This window comes from Cynocephalus volans, chromosome 2, assembly GCF_027409185.1.
Source record: "Cynocephalus volans isolate mCynVol1 chromosome 2, mCynVol1.pri, whole genome shotgun sequence".
In the NCBI taxonomy this organism is placed as follows: Eukaryota; Metazoa; Chordata; class Mammalia; order Dermoptera; family Cynocephalidae; genus Cynocephalus; species Cynocephalus volans.
Window position 1 is genome coordinate 130,182,598 of NC_084461.1, and position 17,954 is coordinate 130,200,551.

At 42.7% G+C, this 17,954-nt stretch overlaps 1 protein-coding gene across 3 annotated transcripts in view; it reads right to left on the reverse strand.

Annotated features, from left to right (window-relative positions):
• DPYSL3 (dihydropyrimidinase like 3) overlaps positions 1–17,954 on the reverse strand; it is a 114,363-nt gene that overhangs the window by 50,849 nt on the left and 45,560 nt on the right. The window contains exon 1 of one of the 3 annotated variants that reach the window (XM_063085331.1): positions 6,005–6,207. The exons of the other annotated variants lie outside the window; for them this stretch is intronic. Coding sequence (XP_062941401.1) covers positions 6,005–6,043 — 39 coding nt within the window. The 5' untranslated portion in view covers positions 6,044–6,207. Of the gene's footprint in view, positions 1–6,004; positions 6,208–17,954 lie in introns of those variants that run through there. 3 annotated transcript variants of the gene reach the window in all.

Sequence of the window (17,954 nt, forward strand, 5' to 3'; positions counted from 1 at the left end):
GAGAAATGAGATAATCCATGTAGTTTGTGCTGAGGCACTGAATAAATGGTAGCTATTAATAGTAGCTCCTCTATGATCAGTCCCATCTTTCTAATCACTGAGTTCCCCACAATCTATTTAACAGAAGAAATGTTCCTCAACAGAAGTAGTTTTTATACTGAACTCCACATAGTGACTGGGACCAAGAGTCCAAGTTGAGGGGTTCATCCTATTCCACCCAGCTACTTTTGGGACTTTTCTTTGGGGGGGTGTCCATTTCATATAATGAAATAGACATGTACTGAGTTGGATGAAAGAGGGACTTTGCAGCAAGAGTCTGAAAACAAAGAGCCTATTTCTCTGGGTTTTCCAGGGTCCTTCTCATTTGTTTCCCAGTGGCCCACACAGAATAGGAGAAACAGGTAAAGCTGAACACTGAACTGAGGAGGGAGGAAGCAGGGAGTAGTTCAGCTCCCCTGTTAACATCCAACCCAGGAGGTGATGACATATCCAAGTTTCCAATACTCTAGGGATGCATTCCTAATCTTGTAAATATTTTGCAGTTTTTCAAATGTAATAAGCAGACAGATAGTTCTATAAAATATGCCATCAGGTAAAGAACAGAAGGCCCTTTAGGATATAAAGGACTTCTTTTTATTTTTTTTTCAAATTCAATTTTATTTTTTTTCCAACTGAGGAAAAGGGCAGAGAAAAAGCCACTGAAAATTGAGTTGAGAAGAATCTGCTAGAAAGGGTATTCATAACCTGTGCCACCCTAGGCTAGAAGCAAATTAGTTCAACTAAATGAGGAAAATGTCCTGTATTTAAGTAAAGGGAGAATCTCTGTATCAAAGTCCAAAGGCAGTCAATTGGCTTCTATTGGATTGTCAGAGATGAATCATAAGCATAATTCTGAGCAACGCTAACATAACTAAAGCAAAAAAAAAAAATAGTTTTTATATAACATTGTGTTCATTTTTGTTTGTTTTTAAAAACTGGTGTTTAAAAAAATTAGTTTCCAAAGGAGTCTCTCTCTAAACCAGACCTTTGTCAAGTCTTCCTTTATTAATTTCCACATTCCAAAGTGGTTGGGGTTTTACAATAAATCAGTGTTTACTATCTTGAATACATCCAGTGTTCACAGACCACTTTCATGGTCACTACCTCATTTGAGCCTCTCAAGAGCTCAGTGAGATAAGCAGGAAAGATTTTTATTTATAAACGATTGGTTCTGCCACATAGACTTGAATTCTCTCAGGAAATCTATTTCTTCAGCATTCTCTCAAGTGCCCAGCTGGCTGCATCACAGCTCTTTATACACCTGAGGCATTTGCTAGTATTTGACAAAAAGGAAGAACCTGACTGAGAATCACCATATACCTGCTCAAAATATAAAGTAACAAATGAACACCTCTGGCAAGGCCTGGGCTGAGATTTCCATGATCAGATATCTAAGATGCTTTCCATTCCTGAGTGTTTGATATTTTTATTTTGTCTTTTACTCTGGAATTTCCCTTCCAAGATGCCTTACATGGATAGAGCTGATTTGGGGAGACTCCTTTTCTTTTGGTCTCCCAAACTCTGGTCCTCCATCTCCTAATATTTTCCTCCCATTCTTAAGTGACACCTTTTGAAGCAAGAGGAAAACAGATCCAGGAGTGCAGTTGCACTTGTCTGTTTCTCGGATTCTAGTCTATTTCTAGGCCTCCAGGTCAACTGCTGCAGAGATCTGGGTGTTCCTCCAGCTCATGAGGACCCTTCACTTCTCAAAAAAAAAAAAAAAAAATTCCCAAGGCACCCACGACGCTCACAATCATACCCTTTCAAGTGAGATCACAGAGTTCTAACTGCCCTACACTGACCTTTGCAGGTCATATTCCTAAATGAGGATGCGTCTTCCAGCAATTCCCAAATATCACACACACAAACCCAACCTCCAATGCAACAGAAATGCATTATCCGCAAGATAGCATTTACAGAAATCCAATTAGTAGTTGCAAAAAGCCACCTCTCTGTAATTTGTCTCCTAAAGGGAATTCTGAAGTTCTTTATCCGCACCTTTCAAAATTTCAGCTGCACACGCCTCTGGAAGGCAATTGCTGTACCAGGGTAGCTGTGGATTTGAAGTTGGAAGTTGGACAAGATCTGGGTTTGATTTCTAGCTTTGTCCCAAAATTCTCACTATGTAACTTTGGATAACTGACTTTACCTACCTATGTTTCAATTTCCTTAACTAGGAATTTTTTTTTTTTTTTTTTTTTTTTGTGGAGACTCTAATAAGAAAATACATTTAAAGCACTGGAACCTAAGTGTTAAGGCCCTGCCAACTCCTATAAGCCAGCTTCAAATTGTAGCTTGTATTAGAGAGAAACAATGACTGTCACTATCAAAACTTTCTACCTGCACAATTGATATGGTGGCTCCCATTCCAAAAACTGTTATTATATTTATATAATTCAAAAGGTTAGAGAGACCACGTTATGGGATTTGTTGACAATAGCAGGAAAAATGTGCTTCACAGGTTCTCCCAGGAGTGGAGACTCTCTAAACCATTTGCCCTACCCAATGCCAAGTAACAGTGATCATAGAAGCAGAGGCACCTAAAAGAGCATGATGGTGACAGACATGTACTTTGTTTTCGGTCAGGTGTTTAGATTTGAGTCCTGCCTCTAACACTTATTATACCTCTAACCCTGGACAAATGGCATTTGATTTTCTAAGTTGTTTTTTTTTTTCAATCTAATTTATAAAATAGGGATAACTATAGTATCTCTCACACGGTATTGATTCAAGGATTAAATGACACAATACATGTAAGGCACATAGCACAATAACTAACACAAAATACACACTCAATAGTTATGAGCTGTTATTATTAGGAACAATTTTTAATTCATTCATTCATTTAACTGATAATCATTAGATATCTAGGTGCCAGGCATTGTGCTAGACAGTTAAGATACAAGGTCCCTTGCCTTGATTTGTCAAACCCCCAAACTGCCAATATCTGACATTTAGAAGTAAGAGCTAGTGTTGAGGTAGAGCATATAATACACATAGATGACCTTAGAAGGAACAATAGAGATCTGAGGTTTGAGTTACTCACAAGGAAAGGCCCAGCCAACATCACCAGCAATGGAGAAATATCCCCCCGGCCTCCCATACCCCCACCCTAGGAAACCAATAAACACAGGATAGTAAGAGTGTTTTAATCTCAGGAAGGCAGCAAAAATGGGTGGAAGGAAAAAATAAATAAATAAATAAATAAAACCTTACTCTGCCCCAAAATGGTGGCAGAGGGTGGTGCCTAGGGAGGTAAAGGGTAGAGGGCCAGGAAAGACTGCCCCCATCAGTCATCAGATTACAGTGACACTTCAGCTACTGGGTGGGGCAGCCGTCACAGAAAAGAATATAGAGGGCATAGGAAATTTAATTCAAATTCCATAATATTACCATTTAGAAAATGTACGAGAATTGACAATAGGGGATATACATTATATGTAGATCTTCAATCTTATTTTCTGTATATATAGATCTATATCCATATTTTCAGGTTTTTAACTATATTTAGGAAGGGTAACTAAACCTTCATAGCATGTAGATTATCATAATCTTCTACAGACATGCAAACATATAAAAATATTTTTTTCTAAAGATCCTTGTTCATATACATACAAACACAAAGCATGAGAAAATTTACAAATGGATTCCTTATCCCCAAAGACCAACACCCCCCTCCAGCCATGCCCCTTCTTTTTGTCCCCTGGTTTTAACAATGAATACAAGGCAGCCTGGGTTGAAGAAATTCACACCCACTGTCCACTCCTGTTACAGCGTCTGGAGGCACAGCCAAGCTTCAAGGCAGTGGCGGCTACGCAGCACCACACCCCATGCACACAGAGAAAGGATGGAGCTGCACTGAAAATAAAGGATGAACCCCAGGGAAGATCATCCAAACAGAAACAAAAGGGAACCCATTGCAAACCTGTCTCTGGAATTAGGGAACAGCCATATTTCCTGGGGCTTCTAAGGCAAGTTATCAAGGATGAATTTTTGTATGTTTCCTTAAAGGTGCCTTAAATGATACCTAGAAGAATGGGTGTGGCCCTCAATCCCATGTCAGAATCTGAGTCCACAAGAAGAACCACTGCAGTTTAGGAAAAGAAAAAAAAAAAAAAAAAAAAAATCTGTTGTCTGCTTATCCCAAACAGAACTGGCAAATGCATACTGGATGTAAAGCAAGTGGCATATACATGCAGCATACCTCTGGCATGTAGTAGCATGAGAACTGTGGTTCAATATCCTGAGTTAGGAAAATAAGTATAAACATTGGGCTTTTGTCCCACCAGCTTTTGGGGGGTGGGGAGGAGATACCTTTTACAGCTCTTTGCAATGATAATTAGCACTGAGAAAATAATGTGCAACATGAAAGACCCACTTTTCTTCAATAATAGAAAGTGAATGATACCAGGTAGTGATAAAGGAGGAACGGTTTAAACCCAAAGTCTCTACCGGGCAAAAGGATCCCTACCCATCTCAACTTTCCCCTTGGGAAGTGTTTCTTCTCTAGGACCAGCTAGACAGCTGGTAGGAGTGGGATGCATTTATGTGGAGTGAAGCTCAGGTGTATGAAAAGGGTATGATGCTGCAATAAAAGTAAACCACTTGACAATAAAGTGCACTAGGGGCAAGAGAGGCTTCTTCCTGCCTGCGGAGGGAAAGGTCCTGCATTGCAATTGGAAACGCACAGGGTGTTCCAGGCAAAACGGAACAAGTGCAAACAGCCTCATGCCCATAGCAAAACCTGGCGGATCCTGGCATATTAATGGTAGCAGGTAAAGCTCTGCCCTAGGGCAGCTACAGAGCCTCCCGAGGGCCAGCTGATCACTTCCTTTGTTCGCCTGGCAAAGATGGAGTAGCCACCCGTGCCCCCAATGCACACGCACACACACACACACACACACCCCATCCTACTCGCTACAGACAAAGCGCAACGGTACTGCTTCGTTAAACTAACAAATGCCAATATTTTTGTTTGTTGGTTTTTGTTTTTAAATGCCTATCCCAGGCTGCCGAATGTCTCTATATGCGGGGACACCTTTTCAGCCCAACATCGAGGAATCTCAGGTTGGGAGGCGCGGTATTTTGCCTGGGAGAGCGCCTTGCTAAGCTGGTGAAGATGCGGCTTCTGTACCTGATAATGGCACGTCCCTCTCAACCCCGCCCCAGGCGCACGCCCAGCGCATCTGACACCCGCCAGCCGCGATGGCTCAGTCTTGCACACAATGGCAGTCGGACTCGGCGTGCACACAGCGTGTGCCTGCGACCGCAAACTAAAACTGCTCTAAAAACTCAGCCTTTTCTTTAGACAAGGGAAAGAAATAAGATGAAAAATGTAAAATGCAAGAGCAAAAAAAAAAAAAGTTGATAATTCTGTTGTAGCCACGTTAGCTGTCCAGTTCCAAATATGACACATTGAAACGTGAATCGGGGTGAATGCAGGCAAAAAGGGAACACGGCGAGGACGCGGTCTAGACACCCCAACACCCTCGCCGAGGGCAGGGGGCAGAGGCAAGGGGCTGGAGCTAGGAGAGGGGCGCGGTCAGGCTGCAAAGTACCTCTGGGGAAAGGTGTCATGACTCCATGCCCCGCGCAGCCGAAAGGATCCTTAAACAAAAAGCACACCTCAACCTGGGGCAGCACATACCGACACCCCAGGCGAAGCGCGGGTCCAGGGAGGCCCGTGAACCCTGAGCTCTTGGGGAGCTACCGCTGGTGAGAAAGGAGGATAAATAATCCCAAGTTCTCCGCGCCACTGTTTGGGTTTCCTCTTTTGTTTTGTTTTCCCCAAACCCCACGGTCGCTCCGTCTGTGTGGCGCCGGCTGGACTGACCGCCGCTCTCCACCGCCCGGACACTGGTCCCCGTCCCTCCCCGGGGACCCGGTCAGGGAAGCTGGCGGGATCCCGACCGCCCCCGCCCGCGACGCAGCGGGCAGCGAGCGAGCGCCCGGCGCCCGGACTCACCGTGATCCGCGGGATGTTCTTCTTGCCTTGGTAGGACATGGTAGCGGCGGTGGCTGCAGCAGCTGCCTCCCTCCCTCCTTCTTCTGCTCCCGCTCGCCCGCGCCTTCCGCAGCGCACAGCGCCCCGAGATCAGGTGGAGTGAATGGTGCGCTGGCCGCGGCCGCCGCCTCCTCTTCCTCCGCCCCCCTCCCGGGCTCCCGCGGCGGCTGCCAGAGACAATAGTAAATCTCCCCCGTCCCCCTTCACCCCGACCCCCCCGCCGCACACACCCTCCTCCACTGGCGTTCACGCCCGGGTTTTGTGTGTACTGTTTTTTTTTTTTCTTTTGCGATGCCAGCTGGGACCCCGTAAGATAAGAATGGCTGATCTGCGACTCCTCCCTCTTCTCTCTTATCCCTATTGATTTTCCTCTTTGCATCTGCCTCACCCACTTTTTCTTTTTCTTCCTTTTTTTTCCCCGACTTGCGAGTGCGGCGGAGCTAGCCTGCTCCACAGCCACCAGGGGGCGCGAGGGACTCTTCGGGGCGGGGACGCGGCGCCCCGTGTGCAGGAGAAGTACTAGCGGCTCCCTCCCGGCCTCGAGGGCCGAGCCCCTGCGAGCGCCAGCGCCTCCGACCAGCCCCCAGTCCGAATTCCCACCGTCACCACCCTTGCTTGAGAAAGGAGATGGCTCCGGACCTCCCTCCCGGAACCCGCTTCCCTCCGCCATCGCGCGGGCTGAAGGCGGCGGCTGCCGCCTTTGTTAGAGCGAAGAGCTGGGCGCCGCCTCGGCTGGGCGCCTGGAATGTAAACAGCCGGCGCACTGCCTTAGAAAACTGAGGACAGGGCAGCAGCGTGGCCGGCCTGCTGGTATCCCGAGACCAAGAACATGCAGGTTAGGAAACAGAAAACAGTATTCACTCTCGGAGGGCTGTGAGGGGCACACTATTAGTTAACATCAACCTTTCTCTGCATTTTAAAAATATCCTCAAAGTAATATTTTTAAAAGATACTCCACTGCCTGACCCTTGGAATCGAAGAAAGAGCATTAATGTTGCTCTGTGAGTAAAGACTAGAAAACACCTGTAGTGGGAAGGCAAGAGCCCTGGCGCGTTCCTGGTGTGCAGCAATGGATTCTGTGAGTAGTACTACTATTGCTCTCTCTAAGCAATGAACGACGTGCACTGCTCAAAATCCTCAGGTTACTTTAGGCGAGGCTCATAGACAAAGATTAATATGTTATCAGGAGCAAAAACATGGCCTTTCAGCGTTGTAATTAATTATCTTCTAACTACCTGCTAAAATCAAACGACCAAGGGAGTCATATTTGGAGAGTCCCCGGGGGTGGGGGGGCGGGGATCTGCGTGGTGGTCGAGATGGGGGAAGTTTTCCCAGGTCTCCTGAAAAATAATCTCAAACATACAATTTTTTTAAAAAAGTCCTGCCATGCAAAAATGATAAAATCCTAAAACAAGTTTCTTTACCACCCCCACTCCCCAATTGTCAATCCTAATGTCATAGTAAATAGTAATAGATGTCACTAAGCATGGCTGTGTTAGGGATCTTGAATTTGTATTTCTATAAGGCAGGCCACTAACCACACTTTTGGACATCTCGTCATCAAATTGAAGACTTTACTTGCAATAGAGAGGCTATATAAGGCATCCACAGAAAGAGGGCACAGAATACACCAGCTTGGGCGTTCTGTAAACCTGAAATGAGCCAGCCTTGTCACATAATTAAAGGGCCCACTAAACTCCCCTTAAACACTCCCTCTCAAGTGAGTTAATCCAAGCTTCCGGTTATTCACGAGTAACTGGACTGAAAGCAGTCTTCAGAGGAAAATCCACAGCAATCCCTACTTTCTGTCAGTCTGCAAAGAAGAATGAATGCCAAGCAAAGGTCACCTCCCTGTACTCTTGCAAAACACAGTGAAAAAGAAAAAGAAAAGACTGGGCCAAAGGCACACCCTAAACATTTTGCTTTGTTCTTAAAGCATGAGCACTGAGACCACTAGCCAAGAGTTGTGAAATTACAGAGCATTCTGGGGATTGGCATGCAAATGAGCAGGGTTCTATTTAGAGCAGAGTAGAAGGAGAATTAACTACATACTATAGAACCCTTCAGACCTCTCTTTGTCTCTGCATCTTTCCCATAGATTTTACTGCCCCAAATTTGCTAGAAGGGATCTTGCGAATTTTTCTCAAGAAAAGCAAAAATATGTAGGGGACATTTACAATCCTCAATAAATACCAGTGCCTCTCCTTTCTTTCTTTTTTCTTTTTTTAAAAAATTTCATGGGTTTCTTTGTCTTTCTTGCATCTGAGTTATCTCCTCTGTTACTGTCATTATAATCCAGAAAACTCTTTCCTAAGTAGACTTATACCATATTTTTGATCACTGAATGATTTTGTGTGTGTGTGTGTTGTTTCAAATCACAAGACTTGGTCAAACCTTTTGAGGTCAGGTTTGCATGCAAGAAGCCAGGCCGAAAAAGAATTGTGATGAGTGCCTCCAGATCAGACTGCTGTGACAAGCCATGCACAGGAATGCATAATAACCAGCTAATAGGTTCAAGCTGTTGCCAACAACAGAAATGTACAACAAATACTGTTTTTTCCCTGTTTCATCCCCTTCGATCATTTTTCACTTTCTTAAATCAGAATAAAGTGTTGAAGATGAATTTGGAAAAGAAAAAAAAAAAAAAAAAGCCTTCTTTGGCTAGGCCTTTATGTCTTTCTTATTCCAGGAATAAGAATAAGAAAGGCAGCCATCAACACAGGATGCCTCTGTGTCTGGCCAAGAGAGAGGAGTGGAACCAGTGTGGATATTTTGCACAGCAGAATGACCGAATGGTTTTCCTTGGATACACAGCAGTGCTTAACTTTAGGTATCTCAGGAAACTATGAGAAAAGGAGAGACACAGAGAGACAGACACTTGATTTAGGTCCCAAAGAAACTTCATTTTGGCCACCAAACTGGCCACATCCCCAGACTTCTATACTTGAATAGCACTATCCTTGATTTCTCTCCTTAAATCACACTTCCACACTCCATATTCAACCTTTCCACAAATGCTATTGGTTCTGTCTTTTAAAAATATTATTTTTCTAGGTGCTAGTATTACAGACATGAATAATAATAATGTCTCAAATTTCGGGGAGCTTTCCTTATACCCTTATTCAAAAGTGTGGAGTATACTAACATTTATAAAGCAAATGTATTTCACAGGGCCTAGTTTCTAAAACCCTGTAGTTTCAGGTATAACCTAACTTTTAAAAATTACATATAGAAATGTTAAGCTTGAAAAGACAGGACACTTTCCAAAGGCTAAAGTCTCTGATGTTGACAAAGTATTGTAACACAGCAAAGTTGTTGGCTCAAGGGCAGGTGCCCTTGGAGCAGGCTAACCTAAAGTTGCTTTATTGTTATGTAAAAATACTGAGGAAACTGCTGTAGGAAAAGACAGTATTTGCTAAGAACAAGCTTTTGTTGGTGGATCAACTTAACCTTTTACAAATTGCTTTATGGAATGTCACTTTGTTATCTCACTGATGTTACCAGCTTCTATTATTTAACTATACTTACCCATAACTCCACCTATGTTCCTTTTCTGTAACTTTCTGGCCTGGAGAATAAATACTGAGACAGAACCCCAGTCTGCTGTTAGTTTTCCAAGGAGGAATGCCTCCCTCTTGAGGGTTTCTGGAAATTAACCCCTTCAGGGTGGTTCACTGCTCAGAAGAAATGGACTTTGAGTAATCCTCTGCATCTACATCTCCATCACCCAGGGGGAGAGAAGTGACAAAGAGAGTGCAACACAAAAGAGTACCACCTGTCACTTGCCAGCCCATTTCCCTGCTCTATTTATCTTCACAGCACTGTTTACCTCAAGACATACCAATTTATCATTGGGTATTATCTTTCTCCCTGTCACTAGAATGTAAGCTCCTTGAGGGCAGAAGATGTGTCTGTTTTGTTCATTGAGTGCCTGAAATACAGCCTAGTCCATAGAAATTGCTCAATATTTATTAGGTGAAAGAATGTAAGAATTTTAAAAATTGTACCTGAAGAAAAAGTAAATAGGTGCAATAAGAGCTTTCCTGTGACTAAAGTGTATGGAGATAGAATCTGGATTTTTAAATATCTATTTTTGCTTTTTTGCAGCTTCTTGGAGTGTCCTGATTCTAGATTTCAGAGCAGGTGAGGGTCCTGATTCTAGATTTCAGAGCAGGTGAATTCAAGATGGTGAAGAATCACTTTGCTAATATGATACAGTCCAAAAGTTCCAAGGCAACATATAAGCCAAAGAATGGCTCAGTAGTATAGACTTGGAACCTGACACTGATTAGAGGGCTGTGGCTTTGAAAGGGGCTGCCATCAAAGCTTAGGGAAAAAATGAAAAGTTTTGTATTAATTTAGAGAATTTCTACCAAAAAAAAAAAAAATTGATATTGAATTCAAAGGGAAAAGTATGGGCTAGAATCCAGAATGGTGTACTGTTTAAGGATCTGAATTTGGGAGTGTAAGGAACCTCATTCCATATTCCAATTTACTTATTTCTATTTCTATGACCTTCAGATTACTTCAACTTTCTGAGTCTTGGTTCCCTCATCTCTAGAATAAGGGTCTTATTATCTGCTTCGCAGTATTTTTGTGATGACTTATTAATCCATTCAACTAATATTTATTGAGTACTTACTATGAGTACATAGGCACTAGGGATACAAATATTTGAACAAATGAGATAAAACCCCTGCCCTCATGAAGCTTACATTCCGGGAAAAGAGACAAGTAGAGAATAAAAAAGGAAAACATATAGTATTTTAAATAGTGGTAAGTTCATGGGGGTAAATAAAGCAGAGAAGGGGAGGTGAGAGTCATTCAGGTGTGTTATGATAGGGTAAAATTTCACATACAGGGGTCACTGAAAGCAATGTGAGATTACGGAAGCTTGTACCAAATAGTAACACAAGAATTGTCAGATACTGGATATATTTCAAGGTAAACCCAACAGTATTTGCTGATGGATTTGATTGAGTTAATGGAAATTATCTTTCAATTGCATCTATTTTTTCTGCCATCAACTAAGACATTCTGGGAGAGAAGGTATTGTAAGATAAAGCAGGGAGGAGTTGGTATGAAATCATTTCCCAGGGTGTGAGAAATGTTGAGTGGGTAGGTGGATATTTGAGATTGGAAATCTAAGGGAAGATCTGGATGAGCAATACAAATCTTGTAAGCAAGCATCCTCAGGGAGATGAGCAACTAGGAAAAGAAGCAGGGAACACCAGGAGAGTATGGTGTTGTGAAGGTCAAGACCCAAATGGCTTCAAGGAGGAGAATATGTTCACTCTGTAAAGAAAGGTCAAGGAAGATGAAAACACTGTCAAGCTCACAAAGGACCTCAGCCAGGGCACCTATAAAATGAGTGTCTTAATACCAACCTCACAGTGTTTTATTTTTGGTTTTGTGAGTGTGTATTAAATTATTCAAGTAATATTTACTGAGTACCTACTATGCATGCAAGAGCAGTTTAAATGGAGTTGTGGAGATGAAGCCTAACTGGAGTGTTTTCAAGAGAAAAACAAAGTGGAAACTGGAGACATCTAATATAGACAACTCTTTCAAAGGATTTTATTGTAAACAGGGACAAAGAAATAGAGCAGTCTCGAGCAGAGAAAGCAGAATCTAATTCAAGAGAAATAATAACATGGTAGCAATGGGACTGATCCCATGAGCAGAGGAATATGAGGCAGGAGAGAAGTGGGACAATTGCTATATCAAAGTTCCTGAACAGGCAACACAGGTGACATCTAGTGTTGGAGTGGAGGCCGAGCCCTTCACTAGGAACAAGAAGAGTCCTTCCTCCACAGTCCCTGAAGAAGAGCACACTGGCACCAGACTGGTAGCTGGGTAAATTTCATGCAGGGAGTTAATGGAATTTGTCCTTTGATTGCATCCATTTTCTCTGCCATCAGCTAAGACTGTCTGGGAGAAATAAGAGATCACACTCATTTTTTCACTCAAGTAACTCAGTGAAGGTGAAGGTACATTTTACTGAGATAGGGAAATCTGTGGAAGGAGTGGGGTTGGGGGGAAAGGTCCACATGTTTGCAGACATTCCTAGTAAACATCCAACTGAAATGTTGAGTGGGTAGGTGGATATTTGAGATTGGAAATCTAAGGGAAGATCTGGATGAGCAATACAAATCTTGTAAGCAAGCATCCTCAGGGAGATGAGCAACTAGGAAAAGAAGCAGGGAACACCAGGAGAGTATGGTGTTGTGAAGGTCAAGACCCAAATGGCTTCAAGGAGGAGAATATGTTCACTCTGTAAAGAAAGGTCAAGGAAGATGATAAGGAAAATGTGGTATGTATACAAAATGGAATACTATTCTGCCACAAAAAGGAATGAAATTCTGCCATTTGCAGACTGTCTGGGAGAGAAGGTATTAGAAGTTAGAGGGAAAAGGAATTGGTATGAAATCATTTTCCAGGTGAATAAAGGGACTAGGGAAGTATGGTAAGATTATCTGGCAGCATTAAGGATTTCCTTCAGTTAATGGCCCTGAATTTAAAGAGAGATTTGATTTGATTTATTTTATCACTACACAACATAAACATGTTTTGCGGCCCTTTACTAATTTCTCCCTAATCCCTCTTTCCTCCCCTTTTCCCACCACTGGTGGCCTCAGTTCTGTTCTCCCCTTTTGAGAGCTCAAGGAATTATTGTGATAGTCATATATTTCTGCCTTCCTTTCTTTTTTTTTTTCCAGCTCCCACTTATGAGTGAGGACATGCATTATTTCTCCTTCTGTACCCATCTTATTTCACTTAACATAATTTTCTCTAAGTTTATCCCATGCTGCTGCAAATGGCAGAATTTCATTCCTTTTTGTGGCAGAATAGTATTCCATTTTGTATACATACCACATTTTCCTTATCTGTTCAGTCATCTGTTGATGGACATTTGGGCTGGTTCCAACTCTTGGCTATTATAAATAAAGCTGCAATAAACACAGGAGTGCAGGTATCCCTTCAACATGATGAGTTCCATTCTGAGATTTTAAATTTAAGGCGTGAACTTTGAATTTAAAGCATGGTTGTGGATTTTCCTCCAGTAACCCACAGCTGCATGTGTGCAGGCATGGAGTAGGTAGGCTGTGGAATTTAACAAGGGTTTTTCTAGATGAGTGTCAAGAAGAGAGAGAGAGATCAAGGGAATTGAGGATGAAGCATGGGATCTAAGCTGGTTAGGAGGAAAAGGAGGACACAAGTGTATAGGGGAGTAAAGGACAGTGCACATACCGGAGATTCAATAAGATTATTCATGTAAAGCTCTTAGCACAAAGTTCATTAGGAGACAGCTATTCCTACCATTATTTTATATGTTTTGATTATATTTTGCTAAACTCATTTATGTCAGAGACTATGTCTTATTTATCTTCATAGTCCCCAGCTATTTTATAGTGCCTGGAATAGAGCAGAATCAATGATAGTGGTGGGGGTTGGGGGCGAGGGAACCCTAGCCAGTTAGCTCAGTTGGTTAGAGAGCAGTGTTATGACACCAAGGTCGAGGATTTGGATCCCCTGAACCAGCCAGCCACCAAAAAAAAAAAAAAAAAAAAAAAAAAAAAAGAACCAAACAAAGAAACAAAAGAATCAATGGGGGAAAAATTAATTGAATAAAGGGGAAAGTCAAGAATGACTTTTATGCATTAAATGCATAATTAATGCAGCTTTGGCCATTAATATCTTCTACTTTTTAAAAACATGTATATATTTTGCAATTAACATGGGGAAATATTTCCCCTTGGTCCTGATTTGAAAGATGGAGAAAAAAATAGCTCTAAAGTAAATATGGGAGAGTTTTCATGGGGCAAAATCTATATACTAGGCCTTTGTGAAATATACAGGCTATTCTAATGTTAAATAAATACACATCTAATCTTAGAACTGCCTGTTAAGTCATTTGGGTCCATAAATTTTACCTGCAATTCAAAGAAAGGAAATCTTAGTCATGTAATTCCAGGGTTACAGAATGAAAATCAAAGTGGTGATTCACCTACTATTATTAGATGTTTACATATTAAATACAAAAATAAACTGACAAACAAGCTTGCCTTTGATACACAAAAGCCAAAAAAAAAAAAAAAAACTGTAGCCACAAAAATTTATACTCCCATGGGCTGATTCCAAAATCAATCTTATACCAGCTTGAGCAAAGATATGCAAACCTTCTAGGTCTCCCTAGATAAAGTTTCTCATTTCTTTCTTAAGTAGAAAACGGTTCTGGAGGATTCTGTCCTGCTCCATAAGCTTCGGTGGCAGCTCATTTCAAAGCCACAGACTAGGTAAGGTTGGGAGGGAGGGATAAGTTATCGTATGTTGATCACCTTCTCTGGCCCAGTGCATTAGAAATTCAGATAAGGTTGCTTTCACACTAATGGAAAAAATCTTGACAGCTTTGCCTTGGAGATCACAGGGAGAGATACTATGGTCTGATTAATTTATTTGCACTTCAGAAATTTTTAAAAGAATTTGTTTTCCCAAAGTTGCTGCTGTGAGTAACTGTTCAGCAATGAATCCCAGGTTTCTCAGCTATGTACGATTATACTTCAAAAAGTTTACAGTAAAGGAAGCGTGGATCAGAGCCAAGGACATCAAGATGCCGCCATGAGCCAAAGAATGTGGGCGTCCTCTAGAAGCTGGAAAAGGCAAAGAACAGATTCTCTGCTAGAGCCTCCAGAAGGATTGAAGCCCTGATGCCACCTTGATTTTAGCTCCATAATACTCATTTTAGACTTCTGACCTCCAGAACTGTAAAAGAATAACTATCTTTTTAAGCCTCTATGTATGTGATAATTTGTTACAGCAGCAATAAGAAATTAATATAGATAGTAATCAAAATAAGTCAAGTATTGATGAGGAGGCTGAGGGTAGTCACTCCACTAGAAAGTCATGATCTCGTGCCCAGTTTCTGGATCGGAGCTAGTTTTAGGCTTGCAGTCCATTAACAGAAGAAGTAGCTGTGTCATCAGGAGGAAGGAATTACAACCCACACCTAGCATATATGCTAATAACTCCCTTAGTCTTTCCATAAGAAGTCCTATGGCCATATACTAATGCCATATACTAATAAACTAGGAAAGAGAGCTACCTAAACATCCTGAGGACTGATGGATACAAGTTCCCAGCTGACACTTGTTGGGAAAATAGGATAATTTAATCAGGCCTCCTCACCTGCCCGTCCAGTTGGGGGTGGTGCGGCACATTCTTTGTAAATTGTGGGGTGGGGGATGGAGTTAGTGCGCCTGTGTGGTGCCTCAAACTTGGCTAGAGTTTAGTGTCTCAGGCGGCTGCTATGCACAGCCATACTCTCAAACCTACAGCTTCCAATGACCTGTTTGTGGGTTACCTAGCTCATAGACCTGTGTGTGAGGGGTCTGTTGACCCAGCCTGGCATGTGAAGGGTTTGTGACCCATTCTGGATAATGGGCTTGAGGAGTCTGTGAGCTCCAGACTCAGCCCTAGCTCGACAGTTGGCCCAGTTGGCAGGATTACGGGCTGGACAACACTGATACCCAGAAATGTGAAGCACCAGCACAGCTCTTCTGTGAGAGAGGAAACATGTGGAGGCCTGGTAATAAAAGGACTCCTGGTCTAGATTTGGCTTACATTTGGCGCTTGGGTTCACAGATCCACCTAGTGGTCATTTTCACAGACCCCCACTGATTAACTGGAATAGACAAATATGGCAATTAACACAACTTCTATGTTAGTTTCTTAGCCTGTGGGGTAAGAGCTATCAAATAGTGAAGGCCATGTAGAAATTTTAGGAGCCCAGCAGATTAGGACATGCCATGACACTTCCTCCAGGGTAAAGGACAAATTATTGCATTGGGCAGCTCTTCCAGCAAAGCGGTAGCATGAAGACTGGTAGACCTCTTCAGGTTTTAGAGACAACATACTCCACTCATGAAAATGTGCTACAGCCCACACACATGAATAGCTATCAGAGTTAAGTAGCACCTGGAGCAGGAAAGGGTTCTGTAGCAAATCTGGCTGCAGTGCAAACAGTCCTGCCACTTTGGCCATAAGATCCAATAACTTCTATAGTACAGGAGGTTATCTGTGGTGGGAAAAGATGCCACAGGGAAGTTATGCAAGTCTCAATAAACAAATCATAATTTAGACTCCTAGGACTTTGGAGCAAGAAAATCTGCACTGTTTGAAACATAGATCCTTGAGTGATACCAGACCCTGGTAGAGATAAAAGGCCTGACCTGACCAGGGTGGGTCATCAAGTGACCGTGCAGCCAGAAATGCCCATCATGAGCAGGGTTTTATCATAAGATCAGGTGGGCCTAGCAGCAATTCATTATAGATGGAAATAATACATCCAGAATTGGCTGTGGGAAGGACTGAAGGGTGTAAAAGTACCTGAGCAGGTGATCCAGCCTCCCCTGTCATCTACTACTGTTGCTCCAGTACCTTTCTGTGAGTGCACACCTGTGGCCCTTATGATCGGCTGATAGATGGGTCAGCTTGGAATGTAGAACAAGTTGAAAATATACCATGACCACATGACAGCCCCATTCAGAAGTGGTGCTGAAAGACAGCAATGAGGAGGTATCTTCCTATGGCTTCAGAGAGTACACCTGGTCATTCACTTTGTATGGAAAGAAAAGTGGCTCAAGATTATATATGGACTCCTGGGCAGTGTTCACTGGGGTCTGGAAGAAGAATGATTAAAAGATCAAGGAAAAAAAGGCCTTAGGTAGAAGAATATGGGTGGGTCTACAGGAGTGGGTACAAAGAATGAAGATACATATACTGCATGTTAATGTCCTCCAGAGAGCATCCAACACAACGATGTAGATAAGATGACTCTGTCAATTGACATCAGCCAGGCTCTGTCATCAGCCACCCCACATTGGCACAATGAGCACATGAATGGAGTAGACACGGTGACAAGGCTAGAGGCTATGCAGGGAACCAACACCCACTCACCAATGCTGATCCAGCTACTGGTGTTGTCAAATGTCCATCCTGCCAGCAACAGAGAGCAGCACTGCCTCCCAAATATGGCACAAAGATACAAACAACTTGGTGACAAGTTGAATACATGGAATCCTCTCACACTAGCAGGCACAGTGATTCGTTTTTATAGAAACGAACACATTCTAAGTATGGATTTGCTTTTTCTGCTGCTAGGGCCTCAGTCAACACTGCTATTGAAGGGATTAAGGAGTATTTGATGTGCTGGCACAGCATCCCACATAACATCACATCAGACTAAGGGGCCTGTTTAAAAGCAAATGAGATGCACAAAAGGCCACATGACTTCAGGATTCATGAGCTATATCAAATACCTTACCATCCAGAAGCTGCCATCCTGAGCAAAGAGGAATGGCCTAAAAGGCACAACCAAAGCACCAACTCAGAGATGATTCTGTACAGGAATGGGGCTACAACCTCCAGGATGCACTGTACATTTGAAACCAATGCCCTTTATATAGTAGTAGTGCTGTGTCCCACAACGGAAGGATACATGAATGTAAGAACCAAGGGGAAGAAGCAGGAGTGACCCCTTTTACCTTCATTCCCAGGGACCCAACTGGGAAATACGTGCTTCCCATCCCTGCAGTTCTGGGTTATCCAGTGCTTTTTCTCCAAACGGGAAATGCTTCCACTAGGGGGCACAGCAAGAGTCCTGCTAAACTATACATTGCAGCTGCTACCTGGGTACTCTGGGCTCTTTGTGCCCAGGGACTAAACAGGCAAGAAGGAGAGTCAGCATCCTGTAGGACCCTGATTAGCAGCAGGAGATAGGGCTGCTGTTACACAATGGGGACAGAGAGAAGTATGCATGCCACTCTTGAGATCCACATGGATTCTATTAGGTACTACCTTGCCCAACCTTGATGGTAAATGGACTAGTACATCAGCCATAATGTACTTGAAC